This window comes from Cyclopterus lumpus, chromosome 15 (genome assembly GCF_009769545.1).
Source record: "Cyclopterus lumpus isolate fCycLum1 chromosome 15, fCycLum1.pri, whole genome shotgun sequence".
NCBI classification, from domain to species: Eukaryota; Metazoa; Chordata; class Actinopteri; order Perciformes; family Cyclopteridae; genus Cyclopterus; species Cyclopterus lumpus.
In genome coordinates this window covers 19,904,873-19,931,934 of record NC_046980.1, presented here as the reverse complement: position 1 = coordinate 19,931,934, position 27,062 = coordinate 19,904,873, and the positions used below count along the sequence as shown (strand labels likewise).

At 42.9% G+C, this 27,062-nt stretch overlaps 1 protein-coding gene across 1 annotated transcript; it reads right to left on the bottom strand.

Moving 5' to 3' along the window:
* Positions 1–20,140: 20,140 nt before the first annotated feature.
* Positions 20,141–26,731, bottom strand: cdc42ep3 (CDC42 effector protein (Rho GTPase binding) 3). The gene is made up of 2 exons (XM_034552566.1): positions 26,135–26,731; positions 20,141–21,996 (listed from the first exon to the last, which is right to left on the bottom strand). The coding sequence occupies exon 2, from the start codon at positions 21,758–21,760 to the stop codon at positions 20,687–20,689; it is 1,074 nt and encodes a 357-aa protein (XP_034408457.1). The 5' UTR covers positions 21,761–21,996; positions 26,135–26,731; the 3' UTR covers positions 20,141–20,686.
* Between the last annotated feature and the right edge of the window lie 331 nt (positions 26,732–27,062).

Below are 27,062 nucleotides of genomic sequence, written 5' to 3'. Positions count from 1 at the left end.
AGTTTATTCTGCGCATGCGCACAACAGCATCCAAGTGCACGCAGGCACACACGTTCTCATGTGACGTTACTGCATAGGCTATTTAACATGGCTTTGCTACCCATATATACAAATATGCTCAACACTTTTCCAGTACACATGTTCATGTGTCCCACTCAAATCTAATCAAAGTATTGATTAGTGCACCTTTAAAGACAAGTAATACACAATGTTTGCATACCAATGTGCTTATTATCAGGGCAACACGATATTCATCAGAAATATATAGTTTGAGGTTTATGATCCATGTTTCCTCCACTGATTCACTTTGATGTAACCAAATGCTTGGAGCGACCTCAGCCTGCTTTGGGACGGAGGACATGCTGATATATATTTTATTACGGAATGAACATAGCTGCTCCTATAACGCATATCTAATTATGCCGCAATGGCTGAATGACTTCTCCAACCACCCTTTGGCTCAGGAGAATGGTGACAACAGGAATGGTCACAGGCGGAAAGGACTCCTTGACAAATTCAAGTGCCCTCTGCGCAGGATGGAAGTGTTTTTGTGTTGTGTTCTTCATGCTGACACAGCTGTAATGCTCTCAGCATTGGTCACACTGCAATACATTCACTTTTTTAAAGCTGCAGTTTTGCAAGTTCTTTTTGAGGGAATTTAAAGCTGCAGTTTTGCAAGTTCTTTTTGAGGGAATTTAGCAGGATATTATTTATCAACAGACTTTTTTAATGTATGGCAGACATGCTGAAAATACAGTGATAGAGGAATTTACAAATCCAGCAATCCATTTGTAAGGAGCCTGTGTAGGACAGTGTTGAGAAAATAAATGAATGTGCACACATAATCTGTCCAACATAATACATACCTCTCTGTATATCACTTAATAGTTTACAAAATCTTATCTTTTATTTAATAATTAATCCATATAATTTGGACATGATGAGCCACAACAATGAAACATGGAGCAGACAGGTGAACATTGTGCTGTATATGGCAGATAGCAAAGAGTAAAAGTGTAGAACCGTAACACTTAAGCAGTTCACTCATGGATTCCCATTCTTATCACTTCTTACCATATCCGACACATTAATATCCGCTAACAGTTGGGTGTTAGGGCCCCAAACTATCAAAGGCTTTACTTTTTCATTTCACAATATAAATGATCTTCTCCATAGCACAGCAATTACTCATTTCCTTAAGCCTACCTGTGGCCTCTGAATATTCTTCCTTGGTAAGGTGTTTGACTGCTTTGCTTGGAGTAAACACATATTAAGAAGGATTTGTTTGTTCCTAGGTATGACTCCGTTGCCAGGATATAGCCTCCAAGTATACATTCTAGGATCAAGGAAGATCTATTAACCTGTCTTGAGTGTCTCAAACTTTCTCTGCAGCTGAACGGCTAAATCTTTCCCCCTTGATCTGTCACAGAACTCTATGTGAACCTTTCACCCCTGCTGGATTAACCTCTGTTCTGCTGAATCCCCAGCAGAGAGGAATCAGCCCAGCTATGATGAAATGATCTTATCTTCTCCTCTGCAGTTCCCCTTGGCAAGCCGGTGACAGGCCGTTACGGGTTGTTTTCCGTCCTTGAAGTGGACCAGGACATTGCTCTCTTGTTTTCAGCACCTTTACCCACCTTTACCCACCCTGCTCCAGTGTGAAAAACACAGCGATTCCATTTAGAGCACCTTAAAATGACACCACGTCGGCATTATTATTATTTTGCCTTTGATGTACTCTGATTCTCGAGAATATATTTTAAGCATGAACAACCACGAGTGATTGGCCACAGTGTTGACACAGAACAAAAGCAAGGAATCTAACATGACCCTAATTTTCAGGCTCTTTGTTTTGGTTGTAAGATTTTTCCTTCTGAGCCGTGAACACGCTTTCATTAAATTGCTTTGGAAGCAATCCATAAATTGCACAAAATAAACGGCGAACTGTCAATCTCAAGACTTGCACATCTTTTTAAAGGAATAGTGGGACATTTTGGGAAATGCGCTTATTTGCTTTTTTGCCTTTGACCTCACATATTTAATTGATTGAAGTAGTTGGATTACTGTACTGTAATGAACCGAAATGTTTGACACGTTCAGAATTTTCAATAAACTGCATGTTTTACACAATTATTCAAATCGAACCCAAAGCCTTTTTGAAAATAACACTTAATTACAGGGAAAAGACAAAAGAGTTTGTATGTAATTTTCACATTTCCACTGGCATATTACATATTATATTTCACACTAGTTCTAAAAGTTACGTCCACGAAATCTTGACAAAAGTGTATTCATTCAAACAATTATAACATACAAATCATTTCAGCTACTGGGTGACATTTAAGTATCTTAAGAAAAATAGAACGAATAATCAGGGGGGGAGTTGGCAGTTTATTAGGGTCCGAGCGACTGACGAAGTCAGTCCGAGAGTACCCTATTGAAATTGCTAGGATTTTTATTAGTCCTATTCTGATCCTTATTTTAATATATTGGGCGCATATTGGGGGTAGTTGACATACCCCAAAACTCACCAAATTTGGCAAGCTTGTCAGGCCCGGCTGTTGGTTGCCTCGCTTTTAAATGAGACGTGTGCTGGTCTCAGCGGAGTCCGCACTAGGCAGGGATTTATAATGACAGTGTGTGAATCATCCATCCATCTATGCATTATCACCCGCTTATCCGGGGTCTGGTCGCGGTGGCAGCAGGTTCAGAGAATCAGCACTCTTTAAAAAATATGTAATTTTGGTCTAGCAGATTATTGGACAAGCACTGCACAGATAATTGCACTGCAGGTAAAGTATTTTATAAGTGTTGGAACTGAGAGTTGATGGCTTTCAAGGCAGTCCCATGACGAAAGTGAAGCCGGGCGATGTAGGAGAACATTTTATAACGGAATATTTTCTTTACTTTAAAAACTACTCACGGTCTGAAAACACTGGTGATAGGCCTACAGTCTGGTTCAGGAGAAAAAAGGGGCCTATTAAAAGTGCTTCAAACAGCTATAGATGTATTATGACGTTTAGGGAAGAACATTATTGAATTATGTTTCTATTCTGAATCATTGCACCCCAAAATAACTTACAAAAGGCCTCCATAGGACTTAAAAATGTGATAAGATATATTAAGATATTAAACTATCCAGCCCCATATGGAATGAAAGCTCTGTGTTGACAGGAGTTTCATTAGTTTAAGTACATTGTGCTGACACTCTTCACTTAACCAAGATGTTTAATGCAGTAATAATAGTTTTACTAATAATAGTTAGTTGCAGTAACAGCAATACCAACATTCCCATTTAAAGAAAGGGTTGAAAGTAAAGCAAGACATTGTTCGCCTAAGGCACCTCAAAATTGGTAAATCAGCCCATGAAGAACCCTCCATTCCGCTCGTGTGGACTTTGAGGAAGTCAAGAAGTCACAAATTGAACAGCAGTGAGAGGCCGGTGGCATGTTTCTGTCCCTTGATTTATTTGAAGGTGTGTAAGTGCCATCCCAAATGTGAGCGACCCATTTGATTGTGAAGCCCGGGCCCGGCTCAGGTGGTCATCTCTTCCATGCGCTACAGAGCAGCCATGTGAGAGTGGGGGTGTCACATTTATCTCTCTGCCTCACCTTGTGCACACTATCCCAGGGGGGTCGTGCCGTCTGTCACCTCTCGTTTTCGGAATTGACGTAGAAGCGGAACCCGTGGTGGAGGAACGGGGATCTGTTGTGGTTAAAAAGTGGTTTGGATAATTGATTGTCCGTGTTTCTGTCATCGCGCCCCCTCAGGTCGCAGCCTCTCTCTCAAAATCCCTGAGCACTTGCTGGTTGTTGTTGCATGCTAGTCTGCTTCTAAAAACAGCACCCGACGAGTATTATAGCACAGAAGAGAGGAGGAAACCCTTCCAGACAGAGACTGCACCGTTCTGTCTAAAAGAGCCATAAGCATCCATAATTCTACAAATGAAAGCAGTCTCGAGTCCCGAGTTCTAATTGGCTGGTAAAACATACAAATCTTGCTCACCGGGTTCCGGTGCTCATGGGGTTTACTGAGCATGGAATTACCATGCATCGTATCTGAAGAACTCCCCAGCTGTTTAACAGGCAACTAAGCATCTGCATTAACATTCAAGGTATTTCCACAAAAGGAGGCCAGCTTGGATTAGGATTCAGCAGAGGTGCCTCAGACCATAACGTATTAAAGCTGCTGCATCTCTGTTTACGTGTCTGAGGAATGAACACTGAATTAATCAACTGCTTGTCTTGTTTTTATTTACCTCTTCCTTCCAGGTCACAAAGTGCATCAGAATATTGGGGTATGTTGGAATAATGCATATCTTAATTAACTGCAAATGGTAGACTGGATGAGAAGAGTTGTTATCGTTGCAAATCGATGCTTCTCAAAGACTCACGCTGAAAAATGTGCCTCCAGGGAAAATGTTTGACACGCTGTGCCGTCTGACTGGCTGCTTTCAGAGAGCAGCTTTATGCACATTATTGGCAGATTGGCTAGGAAACAATTTTATGTTCTGAAACTGGTATTTTTTTTTATTTGCATAATTTTAGTCATGGTAGCGTGCCGTTTCTGTCGCAGAGGTTGTGGAAACATGAACGGCAGCAAAACAAAGTATCAGGGCGAGCAATGCAAACATTAGGCCTACTAGTAATAAGTAGGCCCTTGGGTTAGACCTACTTCAACAGGCAAACAGCTGCTAACAACCATTACTTGTTTGCTTTATAAGGGAGTAATTTCTGTTTGCTTACCATCCTGGATTTTCAGGCAGTTTCATAGGGTTGTGCTCTGTTGTGCGCATGACAATTGACTCAATTAACACAGATTGAAACAAGATATCTTGCCAATCACGGCAGGAAGTGTCTGTTCGGGAAAGTAACAGGAATGGGGGGACAAAGCCCCACCTCATCCAGCATCCGACAGATGTGGGAGGAGTTGGCGTTTCAAAGCTTGTTGACCATCTGACTAGCAGTTCTGACGGAGTGTACCTGCCCCTTCAAACATGTAAATAAAGACGGCAAGTTCCCCCGGAGAGGAGAACCCAATGCAGGTTTGTTAGCTCCAATTGCTAATCCAGTGGGAAACTTTGCATCACTTATAGTTGGATCGGACTAAATGATAATAATAATAATAATAATGTGGTTTAAAAATACTGTTTTCGGTGCTATATAAATACTGTGACTTCACAACTACAGTCAGCGGTAGAAGTGCAGATGCAAAAGAGCGCAAAACGCTGACCAATCAGAGCAGGCTTGGCGTTTTCGGGAGGCGGGCTTAAAGAGACGGGCGCTAAAATGTAGCGTTTCAGACAGAGGGTGAGTACAATGGAATCCCATTTCCACTACTACACTAAATGATTATCCTGTAAGTCATAATTATGAATAATGAATTAAGAGGAAGCTAACTCAACATGTAGAATCGCAATATTTTCCGGTATTTTAACCGCAGTGTCTCGGTATGTTTTACTTACTTGGTTAGGCTAGCAGAAAATCGCATCTCATAATAATGAGAAACATTTCTAGGCATGTGTGTTGTTTCCTAATATGCGCCAAAAGCAACAGAAGCAAGTGGGTGAGACCAAGCTTACCAGAACCAAATGGATACCGTCACAGAAGACTACTTTAGACAGGGATCCACAAATCGGGAAATATATATAATGTATTAACACTTCCTGTATCCATTTCAAATGAAAAGCTCTCGAGTGTACTGTGTATGGAATCCCGTTATTTGTTAAAAATGCTTTTATTGATGGCTATTATCAAAGACAATCTCAATGTTCAAAGATTGGGCTTGCAGCAGCAGCAGCGCTGTCTGTGTGAACACCACAGTGCATGCGAGCCGCTGCAGTTCAGCGAGATAGCTGACGCACAAGTAGTGCATCAGCACCATGGACAGCACTACGGACAGTGTAGTGCACGAGGACGTGTACGCTGTCTCATTTATTTTTTCAGAATTCCGCAGAAATGTTTAATTAGGTAAAGTTGTTTTGCATTTGATTGAGCGCCAATAGTTATTACTCTTAACTGTTACGGTTTAATTATTATTTTGCTGATGAAACCATTTTGTAAAACAGACTAGCTGTGTGAAGATGTAGCCTGTAGGTGAATCCTTGGAAAACTGAATCCGACACACACGGATGGAAAGAAAATGGCGGTGTTAAATTAAACTAAATAATTAAAATCAAAGTACACCAGCAATTCTTTTCCAAACACGCAGGGTCCATGGTGCTGAGAGTGTTATGTGCAGCTCGACAGGAACACTGGACCCAAATGCCGTCAATGATGGAAAAGCAACTTTATTGCTAAACAGGATTCCAAAAACCAGGATACAAAACACGCACAAGATCTTCCACGATCTAGACAAGACGAACCGACAAAGGGGAATGACATGAACAAGACTTAAATACAGAGGGCTGGTGCAGGTGATTGGACACAGGAGGAAACAATCAGGAACAGGGCAGACAATCACAGGGACAGGAAGTGAAGAGAAACAGAGGACACGAGAGACAAGGACTTCAAAATAAGACAGGAAACACGAAACAACACTACAGATCCTGACAGAAGGATTTACACTGCTGGCTCTTCCGAAGTTGTATTACCTGACCTGTCCTCTGTCCGTGGTGTTGCCGATTGTGTAGACAGTCACGGTGTATTCATAGGCAGGATTGACAATTGCTCAGGGCAAAAGGAAAGCATTTGTTAATGAGTGGAAGTGCGCCTGATAAGCTGATATAGCAATCCTGTTATTTATTAAATAGGCCTATAGTTTATAATTGTTGCTTGTTAGTCGCCATCCTTGTGGGTGGTCAGCTGTTATAAATCTACATGTTAGTGTTAGTAGCATCCTGGTGTTAAATAGGTGACAACAATGTGAGGAGTTGTACTCTGTGAAATGTGCATACAGCTGCGCACTCTCATTTTCTTGCACGGAGCGACGGATTGCCTTCCCCATGCCCTGCATGTAAATGTGACAGATTAAGGTAGACACAGCTAATGAATTTCATCAAATCATGTTGGGTTCATATCTCTGTGTGAAATTTGGGGTTTGGATGTACAGTATGTGTTCAGCGTAGCTTACCTGTGTGCTTGTGCACACGTGTTCTAAATATTTCCAACTGACAGAGACGCGGAGCCAAGCAGACACACACACCAGCAGCTGATGATTTTGTGACTTTTTATATATTTTACCAGATTAAAATCAAACACCTGAGACCCAGTGCAGCTTCCTGCTTCTTAATTGAAAACGCCAAGAACACAAATAATATTGCTCGGTATCTAAACTGTGTAAGAACAAATGTACACGCTAATGAGACAATTGTGATGATAATGCTGTAGATGTGTGGATATGTCGGAGGATTTAGCCAATAAATTCAGAGATAGTTTTTTTTTTCAGTTGAACAGATAAGCAAGTTATTGGTGCCATGGTGTCACGACCGGGGTGTGGTGAAGCAAACACTCAGGCGCAGAGAAACAGACAGGAGTCAAGGTGAGGTAAAGCAAACATCTCTTCAATGAAGCCAGGTGATTAATGATACTAGAGTCATTATGGGAAATCAGTGTAGGTGGAAACTGGGAAACCTAACTGAACTGGTTGGTGGTGAGGTGTCAGCTTGCTTTCTCCCTCCTCTTGCAAGGATTTAAAAAAAAAGAAGAAACATTTAATAGAAAGTAGCCACATGGTTAATGTTACCTCCCATCAGGCCGCAAGGTGCATATGTCTAATGACCTTTAATGAGGCAGTGAAGAGAGAATATGTGATGGCCTCCTATAGATAGCGTAGAGCCATAAAGTGAAGCATTTATTCATATAACTTTATAATTACCCATCGCTCACAAGGTCATATATATGTTCTGTATATTATTTTAATTCAGTTTTTAATTAGGAAAATTACATAATGACGTTTAAGGATCATCCACATTGGTCTCTGTTGGTCCAATATACGACAGTTTCACTGTGTAGACTCATAGTTCATAATAATATCTTGGCATAAGAACTTGAAAAGTCTCAAAAGAGATTTCAGAAAAAGACAGTAAAAACAAGGAGAAAGTGAATACAAAATTGCACAAATAATAAATGGTGGTGAGCAAGCGGCTGTCCAAGTTAAATCCAGCAAAAGACAATATCAGAAAGGTTTCCTGTCCCTGTTTTCTCCTCCCTGTAATCTACTGAACAACATTGCTGTATTTTTTGGGGGTCCATTTTAGTTCTATTGCTCTATATCCAATCCTCGACCCACTCTGGCTTTCTGCTTATGTTATCAGCTGTAATAAGAAAATAAATCCTAAACGAATGGGCCATTTCTCTTGATTACAATCATGTGATGAATTGGTTCTACAGTAACAATGATAAGATCATGTACTATATGTGGAAATAATAATAGATTCAAATACCCTTTTTTTAACAGGGTGAGGCTATATTGTACTGAAATAAACATTGAACGTCAACATACAAAGCATCCAATCTGTATATTTTACAACATCAATGGTTTGAAAAAATATATTTATTTTTTGGTAAACACAATGTTGGATCACTGTAATGATGCACAGACACATACCTGTATGCATACACTTTAAACACACACACACACACACACACACGCACACACACACACACACACACACACACAACACACAACACACACCACACACAACACACACCACACACACACACACACACACATCTCATCAAACTAAAGTCCCATTACTTGATCTAATCCTGTGTTGTCTCTAACTTCTCCCGCCCATGTGACCTTTGCTTCCTCGCTATTGATCGATGGCTATCTGTATGCAAAGAAAGGCACCAATAGATAACAGACTTCAATGCCAATTAAACACGACAGGTCGCTGTTGTCGTTGAAAGTCCAAAAGGACCGTGGGGCCAGCAAACTACAGCACAACCCCACCTCCAGCAGTCTGCAGTCTCCCCTGTTAAACAAGTTCATTAGTGTAGATTTTAATGGCTGACAAATATTGATTATGGGTCGATTAAACCACTCTGCTACCGAAGTTTGCCAAAATGTGATGATGTCGATTGGGTGTTTGATAAAGGGTCTACAGTACGCAGCAAAGAGAATGGGGATTGTGTCGACGGTTAATGATAAAACATTTTTTAATTATGAAACGTTCAAACTTTGGGATCTTAATCCAAATATTAATCAAGCTTTGCTGTGTATTTTCTAAACCTCAGTCCTCACAGCAACCGGCGTCAATATTTTGTAACGTGGTTTTATTTCCCAAAGCAGTCATTTTGCACATATGTATTAAAAGTATTTGGAATTAACACATTTTCTCTCTTTTATTGATTGATGCCTTGTACTGGTCATAGTTGGTGTTGCACCATGTTGGTTTGAACACTAGGTGGCACATGAGGTTAAATAATCAGCACTACGTCACAGTAAAAAGACTTTACATGACTGTTTCCCCAGAAAGGTTTTATCACTGTGATATATTTAACAACTTTGTTTTTCGACCACATTTTGAAGTCCACACTCACACATTAGATGCTGGAGGCAACAAACCCTTCCAGTTTGACAGTTTAGTCTGCTTCGAAGAGCTTTCCCTCATCTCTTCATCAGGAAACGACTTCAGCGGCTTCACGCGCTGTCTGTTCTTTGGAGACAAATTGTCTGACAGAAAACACACCATGGTGCCACCACAGTTATTGATGGAGCTGTCAGTTAATGTGTCTGCTGGGCTCCTCTGATGCATCACCTCAAATTCTTTTTCGCCACTGGCAGCTGTCAAGCACAATCAGTGCAGGTAGAAAGATAACTTCTAAAATACAATCTTTAATTTTGAGACCTCACAAGCCTGTTTAATGTTCACGTATAAATATTGTACGTATGCAGTGGACAATGCACAAAAGCACATAAAGTTACAGCATTGTCCAGGCCGCAAACTGAACTGTGACCACTTAAGACCAAACAAAAACTTTCCACATGGCTTGCTAAGTCAATGCTATTAGTTTGAACATGAAACAAAAAAGGTTTTCATGTGAATTTACAGTAGGCCTACAGATTTGAAAAAAAACGTCATTTTGCAGTGTTCGCCGGTGATATTTTAGTCATATGGTGGCTGTATTGTGACCGATCCACTTTCTGAGTTGTTAAACTCCGCTTATAAGATTTATGTAATTTAGAAAAGCCCCCTTGGATCGGATCATTTTAGGGCTTAAATGGATCAGTTAGCATGCGAAGATTAGGCTGCTGGAATATTCCCTAGTCATTTTCCGTATCAATGCCAGCAAGGGGCCCTTCTTAATACAACACTAGTCATAGTAAGATGGTGCTGAACTCAAACAGTTACAAATGATATATACACTTTCATTTGAAGGTAAAGCTAGATGTATGAAGTCTACAGTCTACATCTGTTTATAACAAAGTTCTTGAAAGACCTCCTAGGGAAGTCCAAAAGGTGCGCTCCCCAGTGTCCTCATTCTGGGGACACTGATAAAACCACAAGCCCACTAAGAGTCCATCTAGTCCTCCTATATTCTCCTAAGTGTTGTGGGGTCGTGTGCCATGTGGACACAAAGTTCACAGCTGTCTGTGATTTTAAGCAGAGAGGAAGGATCATCTGGATATGAGGATTTCATAATGGCAGGGTGCCACCCAGTGGTTCCACACATGACCATAACACAACAACACACAGTGCAATCTGGTGGTAATTGTACCACAGAAAATGAAAAGAGCTTAACCACTTGAGGAACCACCTTTATATAAATAGCATTTACTTTGCCCCTTTTTGTAACTTTGCAAAACAAACCCTTCCGGTACCCCCCCCCCCCCCCTTGTAATTTAAAATGTATATTTAATGTCAATAAAATTGTATTCAGTGGCATCATCAATCAAGCAATACATCAATGAAAGGTCTTTCTGTTCAGTGTTTATATGCAAGCACATCGCAATTGCAGTTGCGTCAACCTCACATTGCATTGAAATACTTCCCGCATAATTACAAGGAATAAATAAGGCACAAAAGAGATAAAAGGTCATACATATCAGCGATAAAAAGAACAGAATCTAATAATACGAATATATATATAGTGTAATAAAATGACGATGAATACAATTACTAAGTTGCATATAGCTTCCCTGCCATAGGAAATACAAATTACACATGTATACTTTGTTCAACCACATGCTCCATATTTTAATCACATTTTAGTGGTCTAATATGTTTAAGACAGGAACAATTGAAGTGGCAGGAATCATACACACATGAGCACTCGCTGCCAATTGTTGTATTCTTTTCCAAGCGTCTCGGCTGAGTGGGTTATGGCCGTCTCTGTTCGTGGCAGTCGGCCTTGAATAGAGCGGCCGCAGGAGGGCATGTGACATGTTTGGTGACCGTTTCTGACGGGGCGCTAATGATCGACTGGCACGCAAGCGGGTCGTTAGCCAGCCGGACGAATTAGCAAGTTGCATGCAAAGGACTTGGGATCAGGCCAGACCACAAAATAGTTGAGTCATTTTCAAGCCTCCCCACCCTGTCCTCAGAGAGAAGTGCAAACGCAGATAATCTCATTAGTAAAACATAACTTTTGTAAAAGAGCCTCGGAGAAACCCTTGATTGGACATTTTTTCCTGCCCCGCAGTGAGTAATCCAAAAGTTCTAATGACATCATCCTCATGTGATATAGTCTTGACACCATGTGATGCGGTTCAGTCTTATCTTCTTGTTTCCGCCGGCCACCTCGCCACCCAAACAGTTCAGGCCGTGCTTGGCTCCGTGGTGTCGACCTTTTGACCCGACCCTGCTATGAGTGATGCAAGTCGGACGACCCCGGAGGTGGCGTGATCATCTTAAGATCCTCTGATTTGTGAGGTTAAAGCACAAAAATGTTGATCTGTTTAGTCATCCACTCGCTTTGATCCCGGAAACACGTCCTTTCTGCAGTCACAAAAGCTTGCAGCGACCCGTACACAAATAGACGGAGAAGCTGTTAACACAGATTCATCTCTATATACTAAGGAGATTGCAGGACAGCTCAGGACACAAAATCGTGTTTGACATTCATAAGCGAGGAATGTTCTCGTCAAGTGCTGAGACAAACATGGGTGGTCTCGAGATCGGCTTTGTGCCAACAATGAAAAGGAAAAAAAATCCTCTTAATCAAGTTAAAGCTATGATTGTTAAAGCTCTGGCTAAATGTGGCTGTCCTTTTAATGAGCAGTCCCTAACTGTTATAACAGCAGAGGGTGCTGCTTACCATTGTCTGACACTGATATTATTCAATTCAATTCAGTTTATTTTGTATAGCCCAATATCATAAATTACAAATTTGCCTCAGTGGGCTTTACAATCTGTTCACATTATTGTGACAACTGCGATGCTTTGGGATATTTTCTCAGAATTAGCCGAAATACAATAGACATTTAAAATAGTCATCATTACTTCTATTTAATAGCTTATGTGACAGCATTTCTAAGTAATGCTGCAATTCATCTGTCTTAATAAATGTCCTCATTTGCAGTGGGGGTAAATGGGTGTGTATCTTACATTTGTAATTCAAGGGCATGAGCAACAAAGGTCCCAGTCGTAACTGAAGGTTTTGTTCTAAACCAGTTTTATAAATGTGTGAAAAATGGTTTCATATAGATATATATATCAAAAATAAAAAGTGTAATAGCTCTACTCACCTTTAGACACAAATCTGTCTCACAAAGTATTCTTAAAGCCACAGATGTATTATTATATTATTATTATGACTAAAGAAGTGACCAAAAAACATTTTTAAAAAGTCTAAACAAAAAACAACAACATCGTATCATTGCTTCATCAAGACTGTTTGGGTGTTTGATCAGCTATTATTGACTTATAAAGAAATAACCTTGTGAAATGCTAAAACACGATTCCAAATTTTTTAGAAAATGCTATGTTCATGTAAAAAATAAAAAAGGCGTTCAGCGCCTTTTACATGGCTTTTAATGCTAACCCTGTGTTAGACAGAGTAACAGATAATAAATATTAGAATTACGACCATGAATCATGCTCCAAATGCTCACAAACAACTAGATCAGTCTCATCAAAAGAGGCTGGAGGGAAAAGCAGATACACTTTCCCAACAACAATGAACCGGTTAAATTTGGCACCACATTTGGACCAAAGCCGGACCAGCTTCTCTGTGTTTACAGTACACCGATAGTTTCTTGTATCCGTGCGAGTCCAACTTTGCGATCATTGAGACATACTAACAGTGGGAGTAACTATAGTGTCTGCAAGAGGCAATATTTTATCCGTGCGTGTGGGCTCCGTATCTGACTAACCATCCATAATCCATCAATATGACATACTGTATTTCAAAACGTTTGCAGCAGTGCACTCAGACATCGACGTCTGACCTTGGTGATATGTCTTTGGTTTGGGATATTCCTCACAAGACGCCATGTTGTTCAAACTCACTGAAAAAGAGGAAAGAGCTTTGCGTCTGGGAGACTTGGTTGCTGTTATTTTTCCCCGCCCGCAACAAGACAACCCCGTGACCTGTGATCCCTGCGAGAGGTCAGTTATGTAAGAGTTCTTTGAGAGTGTGCGATTGACGAGTTTGTTGGGCAGCAAGGTTGTCAGCAAGTCATGCCACCAGCAAAGAAAACTATATCCAAAAACAATATTCTACATAGTGTTATCGCTCAACTTGTTACGTGGACGGCTCACTGGATTTACTGTCATCCGTCTGTCCGCTCAGTGAAGCATTGATAACTTGGACCACAGGCCTAGTGGGATTTAAAAGTGGAATTTTACAGGGAAATACATTGAGACAATATGACATCCTGCTTTGAGTAATTGAGTCATCTTCTGTGATGTCCAAATCCAGACATTGGCTCTTATGTGTGAAAACTCTTGGTAGTCATTTAACGCAGATTCTGATGCATACCAGGACTCCGTCCAAGACATTCTTAATATTGGTGTAGGTTATGAAAAGAGCAACGGCTCCTCCGTCCTCACAGATGATTGACAACCCAGTGAAAGGGGCTGAAGCATAAGCTGTTATATTGCTTTACTCCCCACGGTGTAAAATGGAAATTAATTTCGCAGACGTGACTCGGCATGTTTCAGGTGGAAGCACAATGCAGCTCTTGAGAGCGAGACAGAGGTCACAGCTCAACGAGACAATCATCGCCGCCGATTCGTAACTCTTCCTTGTCCACAATTGGAAGTTTGGAGATCTGGTGTTTTGCTCTCTCTCTCTCTCTCTCTCTCTGCTGTGTGTTGTTCCACTTTACAGCCTGGCCATAATTCAGCTGTGCAAACCTGAAGTGTAAAAGCCCCCCCAAACAAAGTCTAAAATGAATGGCCACCAGCTGCTGTTTCTTTTTTTACAGGCGTAGGAAAGGAACCTGCTCTGAAATTTCCTGCAGATGTAATCGCATGACTGGCTGGTGACAACTTATAAAAGGAAACTCTAGGGCACCCAGTGAGCCCCAGAGGGTGACAGAGGGATCTAGCTTGCATGGGGATAGGGAGAACCAGAGTGGGGGCTTACCTTAAAAGGTAGAATCTTGAAGGCTGTAGGCCATAACAGCAGGAATGTCGTCCTCTGACCTGAACCCTCGGTGCTTTCATACACTCTAGCTGTGTAATTCCATGCAGGTAGAACTCACATTATACTTTGACAAATACACGTATGAGTAATAATAATAATAATAATGCATTTAATGTATATATAGTGCTTTTCGTAGTACTTACTCAAAGACACTTAAAGTAAATGGCCAGCACTGCTGTATGGTCTTGGACACTTCAGTCATGAGTCATCCTCTTCTTGTAGATACAAGACAGTCTGGAATTCTTCATGTTATCAAGAGACCAGAGGCAACTCCACTGAAAATAAACAGGAGGCTAACTTTCTAGAGCCAAGGTAATTTTCTAGCAATGTGGGAAGATTTAGTTTTGTGAGAGTTGAGAGCTTTACAAAGTTCCTTGTATGAATAAAAAGTACTACATAATGCACATCAGGTGTCACAAGCCATGAATCAACTTGGTGTCCTGTTCATTTTCAGCTGAAGGATGTAGCTTTTGAAACAATAATTAAACATTTTGGTACAAATGCTTGTTCCGTTTCTCTGCGAGAGTTCGATGAGAAGATTGATACAACTGGAGTGTGTACGCCAGATAGGAAGCTGGAGCGAGCGGTCGGTAACCGGGCTGGCTTTTTCAGTTTCCTGTCTTTGTGCTAAATTAATAAGCTAACCGACTGCTGGCAGTGGCTACATATTTAGCATACACCCATCTCACACACACACATTGTATTTCATGTGTTTATCCAGTTCACATTGACAATTTGGGGTTTTAAAAGGAGTTGTGTACTACTGTGTCTTGGCAAACAATTAGCAATGTCCCATCCTGGGGTTTGGTACTATCATGCCTGTACAAGTACGAATGCCCCGTTTACATCATATCATTTAGCCTGCAATTATTACTAGCTGAGCAACGTGTCAGAAAAAACGTTCATGTTAGTCACCTATGGGGTCAGATCAGTCTCAATAATTGCAAATGCACACAGAGAGACTTACAAATGCAAACACAACGATTTACAAATGCGCACAGAACAATTTACAAATATGTTCGATTTACAAATGCACACAGAAGGATTTACAAATAATTTAGACTCACAAATGCACGCAGACGACTTTACAAATAAAATATATTCAAGGGTGAAAATGACATGTGCGATAGAAAAATGTTTTCACTTTGTATTTAAATCTAATAAAAAATCTCTAAACTATTCCTAGGAGTGGCATATTATCCGCCAAAAAAATGCCACTCTCAGGGTAACTCAATGACCTGGCCTCATCTGATCCCAGAAGGTGACTGAGTTTAGCCATCTCATTACGGTGGCAGAGATGTTTTTGACCTGCTAGGAAAAGATGGCAAGTGATGTTACCCAGATCTATAAGGGGATATACCCCCTAAGCCCCTTCCCCTCTCAGACCCTTTCCTTTGCTTGGCATTGGAGGAATTCTCAGAAGGTTGTTGGGGAGAAATACAGCAAAGAGCAAATATATAAATACCTCCTCTGGGTCAATATAGGTTGCTGTCTAAAGCAGAGTACCCACATGGGCAGTTGCTGCCCTGCTGGGGGGCATGCCATTTGAAAAGTGACAGAATATAGACAAGGATGATCTTAGAAAGACTCACATGATCACTGCTTTTGGTTTCATTCCCTCATGCTGCCTTAGAAGGAGAGTGCATATACAAAGAGCATACATAACTGTGCCGTCCTACTGTACTCACAGTCCCTTCCTTCCCATGCTTGAATAAATATGAATAAATATGAATAATTAAGGAATTGTTTGCAGTGTGGTGGTTGTCGTAAATTAAGCCGATTAAAATGGCAAGCAAGACGTTTTGCTAATCCAGAGCACCCTTGCCGTATTCATAATAAAGCTGAGAGGAGGACAGTGAATGTCACTGACTGCAGGCTGACACAAATACGGTAATGTGCGTTATCTCGTGTTTATCTGGAAATGTGCCCTGTACTGTAAAGGCGAGAAGAAAGACTCGATTTATTACCTTCTGCACTAATTGGGCAAGTCTCATCTACCCTAAAGATCTGGTCCTTGATGCTTAATTACAAATTATACTAATTTGTAAAGGATACAAATTAAAAATAACCAGCGTTTAATATTGCAATTAACTTTTAAAATTACAGTTAATAGCTATTTTTTTATTATTCTCACAAGACCAGGTATTGTGCTGATTACTGCCCGGTGCAAATAACCCTAACATGATGATGCCAATTAGAGATAAATGAAGCGTAGGATTAAGCGTACAGTAGCTCTTGTTATGCTCTACATAGCGTGACCACGATTAACTGGGCCTGGGTTTCGTCACAGAGGTATTTTGCCTATGAGGTGAGCCTGCTCTGTTTAACTCTCATCTTCTCTCTGCCCTCCTTTCAGCTCAGCCCTCACGTGCCATAGATACAAACTCAACTCGCCATGGTTACTTTCAGCCAAACAACAGTCAACAGTGCAGTGAACCTGAGGTATCCATTGCCTGCCAGACCAAGCTATCTGCACTGCATCAACCCCTGCTCACGCTAATTGTATTCACCCCCGGGAAAAGGTTATCGCGGCTCTCTGCTGGTGTTGTCTTTTGAAAAGGGAGCTGCAGTCCCACGCTGCTAAATCAGCAGATCTGCAGAACACTTGATTCCAAGCTTCATGCTCAGCATCCCAAAGTAAATGTTCCCCTGAAATGATCTGCTTCTGAGGCCCCTGATTATCAGTCATGGCTTTCAATGTTGGAGCATGTACAAAGTGTATCGACGATGAATAAGATCTCTCCAACTTAGAAATATTTTACAATAATATTTCTAAGTAATACCTCCGATATTTCCTTCTGTCCGGTCTGTTGGCTAGATGTATAGTACCTGTGTTTGGGTCATTTTGTGCTGTCGGACATTTACAGGTGAAGACAAGAGGAGCTTTATCCTGCTGCACACGGGGAAACATCTTATTAAAGTTTCCTCTCTTATCTGCCTGACTCAGCTACAAGTCTGGCTATGAGGGGCTCCTTCACCGACACCTCTATGTGAAAGACAGTGTGCTCATTATGCAGCTCTGTTGTGGAGGTTGGGTGGAACATTTTGCTGGCTCTGAGCTGTGCTTTCTTTGGCACCGGTGGCCTCTTGGCCAAAGCTTATTCATCTGTTAACTGACAGCTTCACCGTAGCCCAGGAAACGGAGGAGCATGATCCCCCGAATCACCGATTTGCTGAAGGAACATTTATAATGTTCTTCAATAATTAACCTGTAATGTAAAGGCGAGCGCTTTGAGGAAACCACATTTGGGTGCCTTTTTGTCTCGAGAATTAATATTTTATAGGATTTAGGTGTATGTTGTGTATCCCCAACCCATGTTTTTTCACCATCCTCCTAAGCCAAGGCATCAAAGTCAAAGGGAAAGAATTTAGCAATTAGGCTTTTTTTCTGTTTTTGTCAAAAAAGCAACTGGTTGGCAAATTACAAGGCAGCAGGTAGTGGCAACACCCATGTTTCCTCCCTCTCTTGACTCCGTTTTCAGTAACACCATTTTGGCTTCACCAAAAATACAAAGGAACATTTATTTTTGGGTGAATTTATCTTAAGAAAGATGCAGGCAAACTGAAAAAAACAAACAAAGCTAAGCTAAGAGCTAAGTAAGACAAGGGGAATATTGTTCAGCTTGTGAGTCGGTGGGTGTTACAATGAGTTGGCTGATTGTGTGACTGTACGGCATGTTTGTGGTGTTACAGTAACAAGGAATGGCAGAGGCACTTAGAGTCAAGGTCTCTTCAGGTCAAATTTCCAACTCGGCCCTGTGGTAACGAGAAATGCGTAGCAAGACCATTTCTACTTTCCGTCTCTAATATCTTTTTTCTGCCCTCAGGCCTCCAGAGAAGTCTAAAGTCAGAAACAAGACAAGACACCAGTTGCCAGTAGTAGTCACACTGTTCAAGTTATGCAATTCAAATACAGATGCAGTGACTTGCATTAGACAAACCTTTATGAAATGAGGGCACACAGCCAACCGACCAAAATCTTCAATCTGTATTTCAAGGAGTGCACTGAACTCAGGGTGTAACATATGTTGGGTATTTGTGTTGGATTTCATGAAACACTGGTATTTCCTGGTATTTTCTTTACAGAAATACTTCTAATACGTTACACAATGCACATACATATGCCAGTGCAGTGGTCGCGATCCAAAAGGAGTTTGCTTGGGGTCCATGCCTGTCAAAATAAAGGCTGTCATCAAGTCAATTATGTACTTTTGCAGGTATGGCAATTACCTTGACGGAAAAGGTTTTCATTACTCACACTCTGGGTTGGATGCTTCGGCTCATCATATGCAAACTCTAGCACTAATGCTGTGATTTTCCAATGGCATCTGCCATGACCAGAGTTTTTCTTCTCCTCTAACATCTGGTTTCACAGCGGCTACAGATGCCTTGGCTGGGCCAGTGGCAATTGTTTATGGACATTCTGAGTCAAGAAGGTCCGCCACATTGGCCCACTTAATGTAATAAGTGGAATCAAACCCAGATAATAATTAGCATATTCAATTAGCTTGCTCGCACAAGATTCTAGATGTGTTAGGAGAGAGGTGTTTTCATCTGTCCACTAGTGACCCAACTAGCTAGTAACTTTCAGACTACACTGGTCACAGAAAATAAGCTCATCTGGCGATAGCGATGTGCTTTTCTACGTTGTGACAATAGTGTGTGAATGAAGCAATAGGTTGTTAAATTTTACTCATTTACTGGCTCTCTGTGCTTTGTGACGTTACTGCTCCACTGCTGGTTTTGATCATGACTCATACCTCACCTTAGGGGTCTGTGACCACCCATATAGAGATTAAGTTCATACGGAAGTTAGCCCGCTACAATGGCAAAGCCACCGCTCTGACCATTCTGCTATGTTGATTTGAATGTGAATTTCCGTTCTACTCTTATTCTATTTATATGTACACTGACGGGCCCACTGACAGAGTCAGGGCAAGAAGGCCACTCAGGAGGGGTGGTTGAGTTCAAGGAGCAGCCTGTGTGGGTGACCACTGCTGTCCTGCTATTTGAGACTGTTTCCCCAGCATTGCTGGGTCAACACACCTTTATTGTCACGAGACCGAGAGAAAGGACTCATCTATCGTTCAGCACTGAACAAAGTTTACCTGCGGGTTGTAAGCTCGTGCTTTACAACCTCATCTCGCTATACATTCTAGTCGAAGATAGCGTGGCTGAGAGGCTGGAGCCGCCCCCCCACCCCCCACACTTGAAACCGCTGATTTATGTCTGGTCTTGGACACTTGTGCTCTGTGGCTGGAATGCAGGGAATTTCAAAGACCTCCTCCTCTGCCTGTCCCATCCACATGCAAACAAATGGAACAGCCGCCTGGTTGGGCAGAAAGGCCCACTGATGCTCCCACTGCAGGGCAGGGAAACAGAATGTAAGGAATGTCAGAGGCGAGAAAATAAATCCATTCTATCCGTCTTTCTGTCAATCTGTAGCTCTTTACTTGCTATCTGCCCTGTTTGCCTTTTCACTTTTATGCTACTTCTCTCTCCAGCATTATTCAAATTGTCAGCCTCTCCTGTGTTATCTTGTATAATCAGTTTTTGGTATTAGCATTCAGTTTGAGTGTATGCACACATCTCCTGCCAAAAATGTGTTGGACAAAATGAAATTTATTTGTGTTACAATTTAAAAAACACAAATAGGCATAGTGTTCTGTTTTATGAATTGTGGCAAATGAATTATGTGACAGACAAAATAATGCTTTGTTAATAAACACACTTAAAGTCACAAAATGCAATATGTTCCAGACTGTGTAAAAATAGCGAAGGTCCTCAAAGTTATTGTGCATACATACATACATAAGGTGGAAGTCAACAAGAACACAATTCTATCACGTAGCATTTTTACAGTTATGTAAAATCAAAAGGCACTACGGCTGTGGTTTAGCTATAACTCAATAGCACATGCATCTTAAACATGCAGCTGACATGGCAAACACAAAGAAGAAAAATCAACACTCCATAGAAGCCAGAATAGTTATGTGTTTTGACAATAAAAACATTAGCAGCTCCGTCTATTGAGCTCATTTTCATCTCAATGATATATCCAGACACCATTTTGATTGCTTTCTCAGTCTTTCTTTTCTCATGGCTATAGTTTAGTAATTCCCTTTCTCCTGTTGGGGCCTCAGCACAGCTCAAGGCCTGCTCTTCGCTCTGGGTTTATCCATTATGTTAAGCACGTCGTCCAGGATGGATGGGCCCAGGTCAAGTTCAAGGGAGAGGAAGGACCCAGTGATCTGGGAGAGGGAATCCTGTGCCATGCTCTTCTCATTGGAAAACTCAAACTCAAAATCACAGATGCGGCCCTCCTCTACCCCACTATCCCTGTCCACCCACTCTCCATTGCACTTTGAGAGCTTCTGCTTGAAGCCGAGGGTAATGTCTTTATTAAAGTGTCCACAACCATTGCAGTTTCCGTTGTCATTGAGACCCCTGCTGTCGTTGCAGATCTTGTTCTGGAAGTCCCCTTTACCGATAAAGCTGTCAAAGCTGTCTCTGCTCATGTTACTGTTCAGGCTTCCGTTAGCTTTGAAGGTGCTGTTGCTGTGACCGTTGATATAATAGGATGATGGCTTGTCAAACCTGGGCTCGTTCTTGTTTATTTTGTTAGCCTTGGCTACCGCATTAGAGGTAGACTTATGTGTGCTTTCCAGCAGATCCAGGAGGACGTCAGGCTTCGACTGGAGATCCGCGGTGGGAGACGAAGGTTCTGTGCTGAAGACGTCCATGGAGCGCAACAGGGCGTCCATCTGCAGGATCTCAACCTCTTCTGTGCTGTCAGGTTTCATGGGAGACCCCATGATGTCCTCCAGCGGCTCCGGAGGCATTGGGAACACAGTAGAGGAGATCAGGGGGAGGGTAAGCGCTTGGCAGCCGCCAATAGTTGGGAGGGAGATGGCATTCTTAAGCACCGGAGAGGGAGTCTCCGCAAAGGAAGCATCACCGGTGCTGTTAGCTCTCAGAAACTCACTTTGGATGCCGTATTGCGGGTGGACGTCTCCCTTCCCGGGTAGGAGTTCATACTTCCCCTGGAGGAATGACATGTCCCCAAAGGCGTCTCTCTCACCACCCTTGCCAATGTGGATGGTGTGACGGAAGTCCCCAAGTGGTGGACTGATCATGTCTGGGGACAAAATGTCTCTGAGGCGACATTTCTTTCCCTTTTTACTATTGTTGGGTTTCAGGTATATGGGTGCTTTTGCTGGCATGACTGCAGCTGCAGAAGAGATCTCAGATATGCAGGGATAGAAAAGTCGGAAATGCTCTACGAGTTCTGGATGTTGCAGTTCCCCCAGGGAGAAGCTTCAGTTACATTCTCAGTAACACACTGGTCAGACAGGACTCCAAAAACAATATCAGCAACTGTGGCATCGATTAGGTAATGGGATTCCAAGCAGGACTGGTGATGTCCCCGCCGGTGTAGAAAGGTCAAATGGCCACTTTCCTGAAATCAGAGACAAGCAGAGAACATGTCAGCATTTTGTTTAAATCATAAACTCAGCACTGGAACTTTTCCTCAAGGTTCCTGTCCTGCCTTACATAAGTACATTGTATCTGGACTGCAACAAGTAAACAAACTATGGATGCTGCAAGAAAAAACTATCTTGAATCTGGTGAGCTTAGAAGCCAGAGCAGAGGAGGATGAGGCCCGGGTCTAAGGCTGTATTCACATTTCCACACATTAGCCTAATTTGGCCTCCACAACTTCTGGATGTGCTAATGTGGAACAGCTGGACTGCAGATTGGGAGAGGAGAAGCAAAGCGGGACTTTAGCAGGATCAGTGCGGGGCAGCCTGTTGTACGAACAAGCTACTGCTCAGACACGCACAGAGATAGAAAGAGATGCACCGGAGGGGAGGTTTAAGGGGTTTCGGGGATTGTGGGAGAGCGATAGAGTGAGAGATTATAGAGCAAGTTGATTTAAAAAAAGACAGTGATGAGCAAATAGTTTAATAAGTGCTGAGATACCAGCCAGGTTGCACAATACATCAGGATGGGTAAACATTATTAAGGGGTCATTGGATTTGATAAAAAGATGCCTGACTGCATGCTGCCTTCTAAAAGCTTTTCCATCACAAATCCAACTGAGAATAACCATGTTGGCAGCCGGCCTAGTGTAGGAAGTAAAAAAAGAGAAGAGAGGATCGGTTTGACCGTTTGAAATGACAAAGCAACCGAGGGGAACAAGAAAACACTCCGTGGAGGAATGGAGTTAACTGAGTGTGTGTGCGTGTGTGTGTGTGTGTGTGTGTGTGTGTGTGTGTGTGTGTGTGTGTGAGAGATAGGGTGTGTGACGGGTGGGGGGGTTGGAGTGAGCACCAGTGAGGAGAGAGCTTGCCCATTTATAGACATATTTACTTATGAGAGGTCTGTCAGCAGTGACCGTTTGACAGAGCACAAAAAGTGCCTGGGCGGTCAGGTCCACCCCCGCACCAAAAGAAGTTTCACCGAAAAAACATCCACATTCCTGCAGCAGCCAACCCCATAGAGACACACTGCATCAGCCTTATCAGAGACACTTTAAGTAGGCTATGTTTATTCAGCAGGCACATTAGTGTGGAGCCAAGGAGACGGACACTTGCTATCCATTTGAATCCAAATTGCAGGCTGGAAACCATTGCGCCGACATGCACTTTCAATGCGGATTCTTGTGTTTCCAACCTGTTTGATGAGGTGCAGAAGCCAGTACCTGCCGCGCGAGAGCCACAGCTCAAGACTTCGCACTTCAGGGGACGCCGGTGCAACACAAATAAACCTGTCACCCAACAACCACTGTGGGGCTATATATAGCCATGACGAACACTGAGGGACGCGGAACATGTGTGAGTGTGCAGAATGGCGACGCCGCTCTCTCCTTGTGGGTCCTCGTGCTTTTCGAGTGTTGGTGCGAGGTGCCTGATTGCGCTCGTGCAGTTTTGAGCACACGCCATGTGTGCGCGAAAGAGAGCATGTGTTTGTTAACAGTCAGTGAGGGGGGAGGGAGGGAAAGGGAACGGGAAGGAGGAGGAGGAGGAGGCTGAGGAGGAGTGCTGCAGTGTTTGATGAAGGGGGGCGGGGTGCAGCGAAATCCCTCACTTGTTTAGGTCTTCTCTTATTTGATTTTTCCTGCATTGCTCTTCCTAATTTTTCTAGTCTCTCTCCCTTTTTTTGCTGCTGCTCCTCAGTCCTTTCTGACCTTGACAGCTGCAGCTTACTGCAGTGGGAAATTGGGCTTTGGATAGGAAGTGAAACAAATGCACCACCAAGCCAAAAGCTGCTTCCTGTGGGCTCAGAGAGGACATATCTATATCTGTATTAAGTTTTACAATGCTCTAAGAATTGAAGGTCGCTGCTGGCTAACGGACTTCCTATCAAACCTGCCTATTGATTATTGGTCTGCTCCGATGAAATTATAACATATGCCCTCTCTCCGTGAGGAAACACACAGCTCATCCATTATAACAGATGATAATGTTGGTTGGAATCAATAATATGGACGGTACTCATAGGAAACCCTCTAGCAGAAGGGAAATAACAACTCTTGCTAATCTCGCAGGGGGACATCTGCTGTGCATCCCACCCAAGATCAACACTTGTGGCCCATGAGAAGTCCGCTGGTACGATGAAAGCCTGGAGGCCTGACCTTCACATCAGCCATCCTGCTGGTTGCCCAGTTTGGCTTATATGGCAAACACGACTGGAATTCCAGAGGCCAGAAGTACGAAAAACAATATCCTCACATCAAGTCTTTTAGGTATTGGCTAAAGAAGGAGTATGAGAACATTTTAATGAGAGCATAGTATTGATTCGAGTGTATGTAGAGAATCTCGAGAGTCACAGCAGTGTTAGTTAAACTTGGGTTGGCCCACGAGGAAATTAATTAATTACCAGCTCAGGATATTCTAGGATTGACCCTTATGACCTTACGCAATGAATCCATTTGTGGCCCTGCAGGATGTTCATAGCTGAGCAGGTGTATTCTGGTTTATCTCAAAGCCAAGGCCAGATTTGCACCATCCTTTTGGAACCGATCCAAAAAGAGGCGACGAGGCACGCGTTGACCGTTTCAAGCCCGGCGCCGCCACAGAATGCAGTCGCGGGTTTCATTTACACCTCGGGGGAAGTGAGGACCTGATGGCACCTTGCTCTAAAAAATGCTTCTCTGGGCAGCCATCCTGCTTTGATGGGAAGCTACAGGGTAAAGCCACTGTGTCATTAGGTCAGCAACAGCTATCTATCTGGGCATGAAGTGATCTAGAGCCACTCCAACCTCTTTAAAAATGGAGCATTGCCTCATCAGCACGTACTTGGAGGGTTTGGTTATTAGAGAGCAGGGGAGCGAGGTGATGAAAGTTTGAGCGTGGGGGCAGATACATATGGGATTGGTATCTGGCAATTAAACTAATGGTTCGTGATTTGTCTGGGTATTTCTGGACACCTCAAAATCACGTGTGATATTACTGGATCGATGTTTTCTTAGGAGCAGTGGAGCTCTACTGTAGCCCACATTTTGATGATGCTTTACAGTTTGACGAACTGCTCCAAAGCCAGTGATGACGGACGTACATGGAGCGGGAGGCTCCGTAGAGCAGCTGTTCAAAATATGACCTGTATATGACTTCCCCATCCTTTAAAATAGACACCATGCAACCCCAAAATATTCCTCCCGTGATGGGATTACTCTGCTGACATTTCACATCGGCGCTGTCGAAAAATAGCTTGCTTTCCTGCGTGAGTGTAACATCATCAGCGTATGGGAAACACACTTCTCGTCCCCCTACTGTGTCTACAAAGCAACTTTGTGGAAGTTTGAGGTCCGCAAATACTCTTCTGACATCTAAGCGTTGCCTTGACTTCTGTCACGCCTATGAATAGCAGGAAGACCCTCACTTCGGGGCTGTTATAAAAAAGCAAACGCACATACCACAGAGGGTAATGGTAGCCTTACAGAATAGACAGGGTTGTTACATAAAAAAGAAAACCCCTTCAATTATAGGCAAAGGCCTTGCTTTCGGGGGTGGCGGTGCTGGGGTGAGGGCGAATGGCAGGGTGGAGTGTTTGTTCTGTCTTTCTTTCTCGCTCATCTTGTGCCACCCGCAAGCATGGCCGGCACATGACAGAGTTATCCTTGGCAGAGATGAGCAGGAAGCCCAATCAAAGCGTATGAAACATGAAGGGAATGGCAACATACAAAAAAGAAGAAGAAATCCACCACCCACCCAATGTACACGTGAAGTAAAAAAGAAAGATAAAGGCATAGCCAGACTCTGCATTTCAGAGGAACATGCCTTAAAGCGTATAGCCCGACTAAAAATGTCTCTTGGAAAGCCGACAGGATATCACGTTGCGCCTAACAGTTCAGCTCTTGTGTTACATGTCTGAGAGTGTCTGTCGGACAAGCGCTCCTGTGCAGGCTGAACTCGCCACGCATGCTTTTTCGCACATTTCAATGCCGCCCAGCAAACATCACGTTCTGCTCCAGACACAAACCAAGACACTCACAACCTGACAGCAGGAACACTGCGGAGACACCATCCCATCTACTCATTCAGATCCCTGTCACTGCAGAGTGTGAAATATAACATGCTCCCGCTCTCACTCACCTCAGATATTCCAGTTGGGGAGGTCTTGATCCTTCCCAGGTATCTCTGGTGTTCTCGGGAATGCTGCAGCCTATGTGGTTGATGTGTGTGCGTGTGTCTGTATGTGTGTGTCTGCATGTGTGTGTGTGTGTGTGTTCAGTGGCTGCTGTTCTGCTACTGTGGCTTGCTGACACTGCCCTGCCTCCTGTCTCTGCCTCGGGCTGCACTTCTGTCGACTGGGACGTCTGCCGGACAGCTGTTTTGGAATTGCTCCTATTCCCTTCTGAAGTCTCCTCCTCCGCCTGCCCTCACTCTCTCTCTCTCTCTCTCTCTCTCTCTCTCTCTCTCTCCCTCTGCTTTCTCGCTCCCTCATCTCCTCTCTAGCAGCACCTGTGCATGTCTGTCCTCTTTTCTTTTTTTTTTTGCAGCTCTGTGGTGTTTGAGGATCCTCTTCGCTTCCTGTGCCTTGGTGGAACTGCGGTGATGAGTGATCACAAGCTCCGGTCTCGCAGAGAAAGGCACTGGCCTCATGGGATGTCTGGCTGCCTCCCCTCCCTAAAACGGTCCTTCATGATATGCACACTAAAATATATGTTCGCTCTTTCCCTCTCGTGCTATTCTGCCTCACCCTGTCTGACTTTGCGACTGCCCGAATCTGATAAGAGCTGTTCTTTGGCAGCCGGCAAACAGTTGACTGGACATCCCACCCCCTCACCCCTCCTGTCTCTTTTCAAGCTTTTCCTGTCTATCCTTATCTATCACACGTGCACCCTGCCGTGGTTATCTCAAATGCTAAAACTCGGTATAATCACCAATCCAATTATATTCATTCTGTGCATATTTCTTTTCAAAGCTGCAGCAGGCTGAAGCGGTACACTGTGTGAATGGACTAATCGCTGCGGAATACTGCAGTACTGCAGCAACAGATAAGGCCAATGGACAAGGCATG